At 39.2% G+C, this 13,644-nt stretch overlaps 1 protein-coding gene across 6 annotated transcripts in view; it reads right to left on the bottom strand.

Moving 5' to 3' along the window:
- Positions 1-13,644, bottom strand: part of IPCEF1 (interaction protein for cytohesin exchange factors 1) — a 198,782-nt gene that overhangs the window by 47,864 nt on the left and 137,274 nt on the right. For all 6 annotated transcript variants that reach the window (XM_032258753.1, XM_032258757.1, XM_032258754.1 and 3 more), the window contains 2 exons: positions 6,754-6,812; positions 4,993-5,093 (listed from right to left, as the gene is read on the bottom strand). In XM_032258753.1, coding sequence (XP_032114644.1) covers positions 4,993-5,093; positions 6,754-6,812 — 160 coding nt within the window. The remainder of the gene's footprint in view (positions 1-4,992; positions 5,094-6,753; positions 6,813-13,644) is intronic.

The following is a 13,644-nucleotide window of genomic DNA, read 5'->3' as shown; positions in this document are numbered from 1 at the left end:
GGCAGAGGTTGCAATGAGCCGAGATTGAGCCACTGCACTCCAGCCTTGTGCCTGGCGACAGAGTGAGACTCTGTCTGAAAGAAAAAAAAAAAAAAAGAATAAATGTGAATTTCCAAAATGAATTTCACCTCTTTCTGTGTTTAAACTTTTTGGGGTTTTTTTTTTGGTTGCTTTTTTCTATAAAGATGGGGTTTCACCATGTTGCCCAGGCTGGTCTTGAATTCTGAAACTCTGAAGCTCAAGCCATCCACCTACCTCGGCCTGGTGGGAATTTTGACTTCCTCCTCTGTCGCTGGCCAATGGCCACGTTTGCAGGATTTGCTTTTCCTTATTGCTTCTTTTGTTTAGCTGATTTATTTCATCATTTGAATATTTAAAAAACTACTTTGGAAAAACACCAAAATGTGAGCATTGTTATGTTGAAATAATCTGCATTAAGGGGCTAGAAGCTGGGATTACAAATACTTACCTCTTCTGTTTATCTCATATTTGATCTACCTATTTGACGGTCTACCTTCCAAATGGATTCAAAGTCTAACCATTCCATTTCTCCATTACGCCAGCGCTATCTCCTGATGGAATCGCTGCCATCTCTCACAACAGCTTACTGCATAAGCTCTCTCAGTTCTCCCTGATTTTATCCCTACATCCCACCTCCCAGGGTCTTTTGCACAGAGAAGACTGAGGGGTCCACTTGAAATGAAAGCTGATTACATCCCTCTGCTCAAAATTCTCAGAGTTTCCCTAAATAACTCAGGTGTCAAAGTCCTTAACTGGCCCGGAGGCCCTCCATGATGTGACCACCACTATGCTTTGGCTTCATTTCCTACTGCTCTCATCTTGCTTCATCCTGTTTCAGCCACAGCGGACTCTGCAGTACCACACAAGGAGACCTTGACTCCAGCTGTTACATTTGCTTGGAAAACTTTTCCCCCAAATATCCACTTGGCTGACCCTCACACCACCCTTCAAGATTTCGCTCAGATCTTAGCTCTCTTTAGGGCCTGTCCTGGCTCCTCTATTCTTTGCCACAACCCATTCTCTACCCCAGCACATCCTGGCTCATTGGACTCCACTTCTGATGTGGTGTATATTTTCATATTATGTGGATTGTTTATTATCAATCTCCCTCAACTAGAAGTTTGGCTCCACGATGAACATGAATCATGGTCCACTTTATTCACTGATATGTCCCAAGTATTTAGAATGCTGGCTCTCAATAAATGCTTGTTGAATGAACAAACACGCCCAGAAGCATAGACTACATTGTCTCATAATGATTTTTTAAAATTCAACTTGAAGGAAAATACCTGGAGTAGATTTTTTAGTGACTTTTATAGCACTTAACTCACTTAGTAGCTTATACAATTATCAGATTTGAAATGGAAAGCTGGATCCTTTCTTTGCTCTTTTGTGAAACTAAAGGAATCACAGATAATGGCTTCTACAAACTGTCTTCCAGAGTGAAACTAAAAGACTCTCATCTATCTGGAGCCTTTTTAGAAAGCCTGTTAAAAGCTCCCCACTTGTAACTTCTTTAAGAATAAATGGATGTTCTTTCCATGTCAACCCTCTGAACCCTTCTGAAGAAGAAGGAACATAAACAAAAACCTCTTCTTCACTCAGGGAAGATTTCCTGACACGTTCTTTATTATCTTGTGAAATGTCGTTCACCCCATTAGAAGCAGAAGTCCAAACTGGTTTCACTGTTTATCTTGACTCTACAATGATCAGAATGATTGGACACTGGATTAAATATTTTCAAGATTTTAACTTTGTTTGAGATAATTTTCCAAAATAGTATTATTTTATACCATTTTCACAAAATGAAAGTTCACCCAAAATAATTTTGTTAACTAAAAACTTGGGGAAAAAATTATTTTTACCCCCAGGCTTATATATCTAAGTCATCACTAGCCTATACTGTATTGGGCCAAACAATAGCTCGATTCAGTTTTTGGATAAAAGTTATGACTGGGTGCAGTGGCTCGCGCTTGTAATCCTAGCACTTTGGGAGGCCAAGGTCAGTGGATCACTTGAGCTCAGGAGCCACAGACCAGCCTAGGCAACATGGCGAAACCACATCTCTACAAAACATTAACCAGGTGTGGTGGTGCGCACGGATAGTCCCAGCTACTCAGGAGGATGAGGTAGGAGGATGACCTGAGCCAGCAGTGAGGCTGCAGTGAGTTGCCACTGCACTTCCAGCCTGTGTGACAGACTTAGACTCTGTCTCAAAAAAAAAAAAAAAAGTTACTATATATATTTTTTAATTTCTATCTGCTTAAATAAAGAACCTAAATGTTAGTTTAACCAAGTGCCTTGCATGTCTGTTTTTCAGAAACAAGAGAAAACAAAAACAAAATCTGCCTGGGAAATATGTGAGCAGGAGGAACACATTCTGTTGCTAAGGGGAAAAGAAGTCTAACTGTTCAACATTTATCTGACTATTTCCAATATATTTCTTTAGAAAATGTTAGCATTAATGGCCTGCCAAAAAAATGCTCAACTTAGAACTTCTAAACACATAACATTAGATTGATGATTCAGAAAATTTAGAGATGTTTCTGAATTTAGTGACCTAACTTACTTGCCTTGTGAGTATCTCTTCATTTATTTGTTTTAAATCAAGTATTTCCTGAACTTCTATTGTACATAAGGTTCAACTGTCAAAGAATACAATAGGGCCATGATCCTTCAACTAAGAAGGCAATTTGGTTGCCTTTATTTCACCAGGGAAAGATCTAGATTCCTGGCAATGCTCTTAGCAAAGGAATCTGGACACTAGTTTGCCATTATAAAGCCGAAAATGCCAGTATTTCACAACTAAAGAAATCATAAAGAGGTATATTGGTGGGCACAGCGTGAGGGGGAATGAACATGAGGAAAAAATGGAGGAAGAAGGAACTAAATATTTGTATGTTGTAGGTTAAAATAGGAGAGAGAGACAGAAGCAGACAGAGAGAGACAAAGTCAAAGACAGAAACGTAGCAAAAAATACATGCTTCTCTCTTAAATCAACAACAAGGAACATTTTTTTGAAGACCTATTCAATACAAGAATTACCCTTTAATGCTTTACCCTATTTGATGCAAAGTTCAATTACCCTTTAATCTTTAGATAGCTTCTTTGGAAGCATTAAAGGGTAATCTAACAAGAGAGTTGACAAAAGCTGGGAAGCGCTGTAAGGTCTGAAGATACCGTTAAGTTTGAGTGACATAAAGAAAATAAAAGCTTTTTCTAAAATCCAAAACTGATTTCTAAAAAGGAGAAAGATGACACATGGAGAAGCTATGACTATATTAAGAAAGAATATATTATAAGTGTAGTTCAAAAATTGTTCTAAATTTGACCATATTTGAAGTTTAATTTTATTTATATCTGGCTTAATTTTGGCTAATCATATTTAATAAATATTTTAATGAACATTAATTCAACAAATATTTACATCTTTTCTTGGCTGCTAGCCAAATAAATTAGAAAAGTGACCATAATTCTCCACTGACAGTATGAAAAAACAGAAGTCATTATTTAAACAACAAATTTAATAACTTAAATCCAGGAACTGGCAAAACATAATAAAGATAAAAACTTTATCACACTAAAAGAAATTCTGGCAGAAAAGGCCTGGTAAGTGAATGAGCTACTGTAAGCTGTCAGAGCCTGGCATCATTTGGGTCTATGATGGACAAGTGTCATGGTTCAGTAGAAAGAGGATGTCCTATGAAGCTAAACAGATGGGGATTCCCATCTCGGGCACTCACTGGACATTTGATCATGCCATTCAACACTCTGAATCTCAGTTTCCTCAACCATGAAATGCAGATAGTAGTATCTACTTCCTCATAATGTGGGACAGGAAGCAATGTTTGAAACCGGGGGGAAAAAGGCACTCACCACAATGAAAGTGATGGATAAATCTGACATATTAAAATCATGAACATGTGTTTACAACAAGAAATTGTGAAACAGCTTTAAAAAACTAAAAGTGAGATTTGCTCACTTTTAATAGGTCAGTGCAAAAGTAATTGTGTTTTTACATTACTTTTAATGGCAAAAATCATAATTACTTTTGCACCAACCTATAGCTGACAAAGAACTAATATATAGAACAATAAGAAATCCTATCATTCGAAAAGAAAAAGGAGGAGGAAGCAGCTAAAAAATGTAGAAGAGACTTAGACACTTCACAAAAGAGAAAGTTCTAATGGCTAACAAAAAAGGTGCTGGGCCTCATTAGTCATAAATAAAATGCAAATTAAATAATACTATTTTTCAGGGTTGCCTGGGGAACTAAAAGTTTATACATTAAAGCACCTACATACGTCCTGATACACAGTAGGTGTAAAAACCATAAATCAACTTCCCCAATGTTCATGGCATGACCCTTTCTAGGGGCCATTACGATATTGCTAAGAGCATCCAAATATGAAGCAACTCTCCATAGACTTAACATTAAATAATAATATGAACTTACATTTGGTGCTTTCAACACTTAGAATCAAATTTGGATTCCTCTCTAGCAAATACACAAATCACTCCACATGCAATTTTAATGCACACTAATCCCACTCTCGACTTCCTGCTCTCTTTCTTGCTCTCCTTTTTTCTGTCTGCTGTTTTTCATCCTAAATCCGTTTTGCATTGTTATAGTACATGCACATAGGCATGGCATTTAAATTTTTCCTGAGAACAAGTAGGACATAAACAAACACGGTCAGGCAAGCACTGGTCTATGATCTAGAAGTCCTTTGCATCCTCAGAAATCCTCTGAGTATGGTACATCTTTGGGTCACACACAAATATACCAAGTTTATCATACCCGTGGGTTGCTATGGAGAAGGCTCAAAATCAGCACCCTGAAAATTGCACTGGCTCGTTGGCAGGTACCTTAATTTAGCCCATTCTAAAAATTTATCAGTCAAGCTACTTTCTACCCAATTGAAAGAAATGGCATCCATGTATCTGATCGATGACCAACAGACTACTTACATCGGTACATAGTGAAGGAGACTGAGTCTGGGAAGAGCGAGAAGGAGGAGGTGTCTCCGCAGCTATTTCAGGATCTTCCTGTTCACTTTCACTGTAACATTCTATAACAAAAATGAAAATGCTTAATGTTTTAATGCTGTCATCGCTTATTCCATAATGCATGAGCAGAGGTTTCTCTCCATCTGGCTATTGCAATTTCAATCCAATTCAGAAAGTTCCTATCTAATGAACTACCTGGTAACTACCTGGTACAAGGGAATTACGTAACAGGCAGAAACAAATGGCCAGTTCGGGGCTCCTGACCTCAAAGAGCATCCAATATGCAGGAAGAAGACAAATCGTAGCTTGGGGGAAATAAAATAATTCCTCAAAAGAGGTGTGAGTCATAATACCAAGAGAGCACAAAATCAGTAGTGATTAATTTTGATTGTAGAAATCATAATGAATTGAAACCAGCAGGATCACTAAACCAGCAGTGGTACACAAATTGTGACGGGAAGGGAGTCCCAGGCTGAGGGAGGAGGCTGAGCCAAGTATGTGGAGACCCCTATGGAATACGGCAGAAAACAAAGCTGGAAGGTGGTAGAGGCCATGTCATAGAAGGCCTTACATGCCAGGACAAGGAGAAGTTCTGTGTGTGGTTTTGTACTAACTTACAATCTATAAATAGGCAATGGGTGCTTATTTTATGGAAAAGAGGACCAAGAAGATGGTTGGGACACCACTGATTTCAGGGTCTTGCATGGTACCCCTTTATTGTTTCAAATCCAGTTGCCACTTTTTCATTTCTAATTAACTCTACGATTTTACGATTTTGTTATCGGAAGCTATAGCTCCCTACTTCCAATTCCCAAGCCCTTTTGTGATCTGCTCATTTCAGAAAGACTGTCAATTTGGTGGCCCTGGCAGCTAAATCCTCCCTCTTCTCAATACTAAGGTATAATTGCATCATTAAGAATTAGACTCCTTGGCTCACACCTGTAATCCCAGCACTTTGGGAGGCCGAGACAGGCAGATCATGAGGCCAGGAGATCGAGACTATCCTGGCCAGCATGGTGAAAACCCGTCTCTACTAAAAATACAAAAATTAGCTGTGTGTGGTGGCACATGCCTGTAATCCCAGCTACTCAGGAGGCTGAGGCAGGAGAATTGCTTGAACCAGGGAGTCGGAGGTTGCAGTGAGCCGAGATCATGCCACTGCACTCCAGCCTGATGAAAGAAAGACTGTCTCAGCAAAAAAAAAAAAAAAAAAATTAGACTCCTGTAGCTTTGAACCCTGAAAGCTACTGACTGAGCTAAAAATATGGTATGTGTCCCAATATGACCTTCAGGTTCCTAGTGCAATCTTAGGGTAATTAGTCTCAGCACACACCTGGTGGAAATATTAAAATATCAGGGAGGAAATAGTGGGATGAAAGTGATCTGACCAGATCATGACGAGATCACGTCTATGAGTAAGAATTCCGCAAGTAGAGCAATTAAACATTTGCATTGGCAACTGTTTGAGATGTCATGAAGCCCACAGCTGCTAGAGTGTGGGTGAAGTGTGAAAGGCATTCCTAGCCAGCATGGGAAGCTCTATTCCATGTTGGTGAGTCTGTGTGAATATGTCTGTCTCTACATATTTTCAGATTGTTTTAAATGCCAAAGCATGTTTCCTCAGGATCAGACTATACATAGAACTTGACATTGTTTTTTCACCCTGTTTCAACCTATTCTAATATTCTTGCTAAATTTTCAGAAATTTAAAATAGAACATACCTTCATCCTTTGTAGTGGATTCCCGATGGATTACAGCCAATCCAAGTTTATTTAACCACCTAAAATTCAAATAGAAAGCAAATGTTGACCAAAGATATTAGTCCCCTACCCATTCACCTTCCCCCAGACTTCCTTATGAAATTAAGTCATGATTCTACCATCAGTCTGCACATTTCCAGAAACAGCATAGGTTTGTGGCATCAAAAGCTAAGGCCTCTGGTTACACAATACTTTCCTTACTCAAGGTATCCTTTGTAAGGTAAGATGTGAGGTGGCCCATTACTCAGTTGGTTAATGAGGGCAGCCAAATTAGGCATTCCAAAGATATGAACAAATACATCTTCTGTGTATTTGAACTTTTTAGCAACCATCAAACCCTTTATCACTGGATTTAGTAACTTGGCTATTAAAGTTATTGGGCGTTACTCTTAATAATGTCACTTTATTTTAGAAAAAACTCAGGAAAAGATCATTTATTTTTAATCCAAGAATATTTTTATGTCAATCAGTAAAAAATCTGGCTATAATTGGACAGATATTTTTTAACTGGAACAAATTTTAATTCCTTGAAGAATTTTGTGTAACATGAAAATTGAAAATGTCCTATTTACCATTTTACTGGCAATGAATTCCAATTAAACGTCAGTAACAAAAATAGAACTAGACAGAACCTCAAACCTGGCTTGTCCCTGCAGACCACTGCAAGTCCTTCTCATGGGTTTACTTAGGAACATATCTTGAAATACAGATTTTTTAAAGATAGGACACAAAGTGTGTCTATGACATATACTCCTAACCATATCAATCCTGCACTTACTGGGAAGATCTTGCTTATTTTTGCACTTATTTTGAGACAGTGAAAAATCCATGCTATGCATTTATCAATCATCTATGCTTTTGACATCTTCTAGTCTCACCCTGGGCCACGAACAAGCCATGAACAATTCAGCATGCTACACTTACACTAAGCCAACAATACTGTACTTTCCCACATCTGTAACTGTCAGATAATTAGGAATCCCTACCCAACCCTCAACCTGCCACAGTCTTGTTGTACCTGTAATTTTTTAATAGAAAATGTATAATAAATTCAATTTTTAAAAATAAAGTAGGAGTTTCTAAAGAACAAAAATGAGCTCTAGCCTATGTTAAGAAATCACTTTCAGCACTGTGATATCACAAACTCCTTAGCAGCCACTGAAAATTGGACTGATAAAGAGTCCAGATAATGCAAGAGAAACCCAAAAATGTATATCAAGTCTCAATAGGATAATAGGTAAAATAAAGGAGTAGAAATTTACGGGAAAAATACAAATAGCTAGACAATATGTAAAAAAAAATTTCTCAGCCTCAAGAGTACTTTCAGAAATGCATACTCAAACACAGGAAAATATTTTCACCACTGGATTGGAAAAACTTTAAAATATTGTTGATTTCAAGTATTTAACAGGAAATAGAAAAAGAAGCATTGTCATCTTTTATTAAACGTGAAAATTGATACAGCCAATTCTGAGCAGGAAATTTGATGATATATTAAAAATTTAAATATCCATTCCCTTCACCCAACAATTCCAATCATAAATATCAATTCTACAAAAATACAATTGCATATTCGCAAATAAATGTGGCAGAATGTTCACTGCCAACAAGGCTCATAATGACAAAAAGAAAAAAAACATTAACAAGAAAATGAATAAATAATTTATTCTATAACACTGATTCTATCAATTTCATGTTATAACAAAGCTAATGAGAGGACTAAGATGGGGGTGGAGGTGGTTAATGACCTGGAAAATACATGAAAAAACACATATTCTGTAATTGTGCCTTTGAAATTATAAATTTTGAAATTTGTAATGGAATTTTGTATGAAATGGAAAACACTAATATACTCCTAATTGAACAGATCAAGTATAGAACAGTGTGTTTAGCCTGATCCACTGTGCTTCAAAAACGATATGTTTTTGTATGTGTATGAACTGGCATCCACAGAAAAGTGTCAGGAATAATGTAATCTTATTGTTAAAAGTGGATGGCCAGGCTCTGTGGCTTATGCCTGTAATCCCAGGACTTTGGGAAGCCGAGGTGGGCAGACCACAAGGTCAGGAGTTTGAGATCAGCCTGACCAACATGGTAAAGCCCATCTCTACTAAAAATACAAAAATTAGCTAGGTGTGGTGATGGGCACCTGTAATCCCAGCTACTCAGGAGGCTGAGGCAGAAGAATCACTTGAACCTGGGAGGCGGAGTTTGCAGTGAACCAAGATTCTGCCACTGCACTCCAGCCTGGGCGACAGAGCAAAACTCCATCTCAAAAAAAAAAAAAAAAGTGTATAACTCTGCTCTTCCCCTAAGTGGCCTGAAGTGATCTGTGAAAATGGTTTGCTATTTACTTAACCCAGAAAAACCCCATAAAATCATGCAAATCAAGAGGTTCAAATCTTTGTGTTCACTTTAAGAACACCTGTGAAATTCCCTAGGCTATCAGAGGCATGCATATATGAAAAGCCATCAAGTTATCGGGAAGATGTCACTTTACAGAAACGATGTGTTTCCAATGGTGGAGTTGGTAGGTGTGCCCAGGGCAAACAGTAGGGCTGGACACAGGGTTGGTGGCCCAACAAGAATGCTAAATTTTTCCTGCACATGTTTAAAAGTACAGAGAGTAATGCTGAACTCAAGTGTTTACAGGTAGATTCTCTGGTCATTAAGTACATCCAGGTGAATGAAACACCCAAGATGGACTGCTGTATTTTCCGAGATCATGGTCGGATGAATTTATATGTGAGCTCCCTCTGCCACATGGAGATAATCCTTGCTGGAAAGGAAACCACAAGAGGTGGCTGCATGGAAAAAAAAAAAAAAAAAAAAAGATCGGGCACAGTGGCTCACACCTGTAATCCCGGTACTTTGGGAGCCTGAGGCAGGTGGATCACGAGGTCAGGAGTTCGAGACCAGCCTGGCCAACGTGGTGAAACACCATCTCAACTAAAAACACAAAAATTAGCCAGGCATGGTGGCACACGCCTGTAATCCCAGCTGCTCAGGAGGCTGAGGCAGGAGAATCGCTTGAACGAGGAGGTAGAGGTGCAGTTAGCTGAGATCGTACTACTGTACTCCAGCCTGGGCAACAGAGACTCCGTCTCAAAAAAAAAAAAAAAAAAGTGTCCCATAAGAAATTGAAGAAACAAAAACTCATGGCATGAGCATTGATTTAGCATAAAATAAAAGCAAAACCAAAAAGAAGTTGTTCACCCTAGGGAGAGTAGCTGAATTAGAAAGTGAAGAGAGGATACAGGAAATATTTTGCTTTGTCTCACAAGAATATGTTTTATGTATTATTAACTAAAATATATGTTTAAAAGTTCTATTTTTTTTTTTTTTTTTTTTGCGGCAGAGTTTCGCTCTTGTTACCCAGGCTGGAGTGCAATGGCGCGATCTCAGCTCACCGCAACCCCCACCTCCTGGATTCAGGCAATTCTCCTGCCTCAGCCTCCTGAGTAGCCTGGATTACAGGCACGAGCCACCATGTCCAGCTAATTTTTTGTATTTTTTAGTAGAGACGGGGTTTCACCATGTTGACCAGGATGGTCTCGATCTCTTGATCTCGTGATCCACCCGCCTCGGCCTCCCAAAGTGCTGGGATTACAGGAGTGAGCCACCGCGCCCGGCCTAAAAGTTCATTTTTACAAACTGACCAGGCAAAACAATACATTTTTTAAATAATACACTTTTAAAAACACCATAATAAGAATTTTTAGCTTATACCTTAGTTCATAATTGTATAAGTTGACCCTCCCCCCCCCATAAAAGCATCTGAAGGTGAAACAGGCAAAATATTTGTTAAAAGAGACAAAAAATAGTTTTCACTTGAGGGTCTGAAACAAGAAAAGGCATTTCTAAGCTCTTTCCCCAAACATGGAAATGTAGCAAAATAGAAGCCTGTTGACAATAAATCTCTCTCTCAGCCATACCCAAAACTTACATCCTTTTCATGGCAACCATTAGTTACTTGCTGTGAAAAGTTAGTGATGGTTTAGAATCCTGTTTAACCGTTTTCTTTCTAGGATCCTCTGGCTAAGAAGTTTTTTAAAAACATCATGGCAGCAGGAGAAACCTTTATTTGTGGCTAAGTAGATGGATGCACAAAAGGACTTATATTTACAAAAAAGAAAATGACAGATGTTTCCTGGGAGTTTGTTGTATATTAACTTGATGTGAATGTGTGTGTTGGAGGAGAACAAGTGTTAAGAAATCCATGTACAAAACAAGAGCATTCTTCCCACAAACAGCGTCTGAGAAAGGCAGCTCCCATCTTTGCTTAGAAACCAACTCTTTCATTACCCTTAATTACTTACCCATGTACTTTTAAATTGAGACTCACTACAGAACATGCAGAGTTTCTACTGAACTTAATTACATTTCCCTTCATCGTCCCTGAGAGAAATGTCACCATCCAGAAATGCAGTTGCCCAGGAGGAAGTTCTAAAACAAGGACTCATCACTCCACATGCTACCCACTCCCTCCCCCACACCTCTCATCTTACCAAGTAATACCCAGATACATGATTTCCTGGCTTAAACTGGCTGCAGCAGTAAGAAGGGAAGTTCGTCATGTGTTACTGCAAAGTAAATCTCTATCATCTGCATAATCTTGTGGGAGAAGGGAGAAGGTGCATTGCTGGCTATTAGAAAAGTCATTTTTAGAATAATGAAACTCTATAATGATATTATAAACATATAGATTTCAGGCCCAGATAAAACGGAACATTTAGCCAGATCGACAATTTTGAAGTCTAAAGGTCACTGAGATATTCAAAAACATAGAGTCCAGACACCTCAAGTTCAAATTTCAATTTACATCTTGTTTGTAAGTTAGAAAGATAACCACTAGCAGAATTTTAAGTAAAATGAACAGATCTTCACAGCATGGATAGGTGATAAGGTCTTGGGGCGAAGTATATATCATATCTACCCGTGCAACTCTACTTACCATTAATTAAATAGGTTTTGGCAGAGGGAAAACGTAAAATTGGAAGATAAATAAACTGGAAATGTAAATAAACACTGGGGCCGTGGGTGAGGAGGGGGATGTGGGTTTTAGGGAATAAACCTGCCTGAAATACAGCAGATTCAGATAAACATGGAAGGATCTCACACTTTCATTGGTTTAAAAATGCACCTTACTGTGTAGGAGGAGAAATTCACTAGGTAACAAACAAAGCACTTAGAAGGAATTGTTTCTCTGCTACTCTCTGTCTCACTCACCTTTTGCTGGAGAGAGGAGACCTACTTGCAAGGTATCAGCCACAGAAAAAGCAGGAAGGACGAGCCAGGGATGGAAACTGGAGCTGCAAGGCGCTTTTAAAGAAAAGCCAGGACAGCAGGAGGTATTGGGCAGGGGCGAGGGAGGCAGCACTGTTTCACTGTCATTAAAGACCAGAAAGGACCATCTGGGATGAACTGAGGCTCCGTAGCAGACTGACCTCACCGTCACAGAGCTCCAAGTACTGGCGGGCAAGACCTTGTGCCTTCCACATCCCACTTACATGGCAAGAGCTTTGCCAACCAACAGGACTTAGTGACTGATGCAAATTTTAAAAAAATAAGTAAAAAGCTTTGATGTGGAGGTTTTAACATCCTCTCCTTTCGTGTATCTGTTCTTATTTTTCTCAGATGCTTAAGAAAGCCAAGGGGGAAAAAAAGCTACAACTAGAAAACGGGTAGAAACAACTTCTCTCTTTGTCTAAGCAAATCAAAGCCTTGCTTGGAAGACTCATCTGTCAGTTCCTTGCCTTGTCATTTCTAATACAGAGTTTCCCAACTTTCTACAGTACAAAGCCACTCTGTCCTCATCTGAAGGGTGATGCTCGGGAGGTGAGGGTTGGGGACAGATGAGAATCCTAGCTGGACAGAGCTACTGAGCAGATACCCTATAAGGAGTGTGTGTGAGTGTGTGTGTGTGGGTGTGTGTGTGCCCATGCACGTGTTTGATGAAAGGCCGTTGCTTTTTTTCTTCATGTTTCTAGGGCAAGATAGCAAAGAGAACTATATAGGGCAGATAAGTAAGGAAATTATTATGTATGAGTAAAACACAGTAAGCATAAGCTCCATGAATGGAGGAATTATGTGTGGCTTTTTCCTTGCTATTACCTACCATCTGCTGCAATGGGGCACACGGTAGGTGTTCCATAAACATATTTTCAATTGGTCATGTGAAGTAGTAAGAAACACTAAGAATTCTGAGAATAGGGCTAAATTAAATAGAATGCCTTCTGATACCTCCAGTCAGCACCTCAAATACAGCCTGACTCAAATAGCCATTGTTGGCCAGGTGCAGTGGCTTATGCCTGCAGTCCCAGCACTTTGGAAGGCCGAGGCAGGTGGATCACTTGAGGTTAGGAGTTTGAGACCAGCCTGAGAAACATGGTGAAACCCTGTCTCTACTAAAAACACGAAAAATTAGCTGGGTATGATGCTGCACGCCTGTAACTTGGGAGGCTGATGCAAGAGAATCGCTTGAACTCAGGATGCGGAGGGTGCAGTGAGCCAAGATCACACCACTGCCCTCCAGCCTGGGCAACAGAGCAACACTGTGTGTCAAAAATAAATAACAGCTGTTGTGATCACACCTGACTCTAAACCATTAGGGGCAGTGTAGAGCAGGTTGTGCTGTGCACACAGACTGCTTATTTTCATAGACCACCTGGGAAATGGAGCTAGGGATCTATCATTTTGTGTTTGATGTACTCTGAGCAAAGACATTTTGCAAAATGTTCAGGACAATATGCAGAGAGGTGATAAATACATGAATCATCACGATAATCACACAGCATATATTAAATGCTGTAGCGATATTTTGCATGTAGAATTCCAACAGCTGCAAGATCA

This window comes from Sapajus apella, unplaced genomic scaffold (assembly GCF_009761245.1).
Source record: "Sapajus apella isolate SASKATOON/1434 unplaced genomic scaffold, GSC_monkey_1.0 scaffold105, whole genome shotgun sequence".
Lineage (NCBI taxonomy): Eukaryota > Metazoa > Chordata > Mammalia > Primates > Cebidae > Sapajus > Sapajus apella.
The sequence above is the reverse complement of the archived record's forward strand: the minus strand, read 5'-3'. Positions and strand labels throughout refer to the sequence as shown.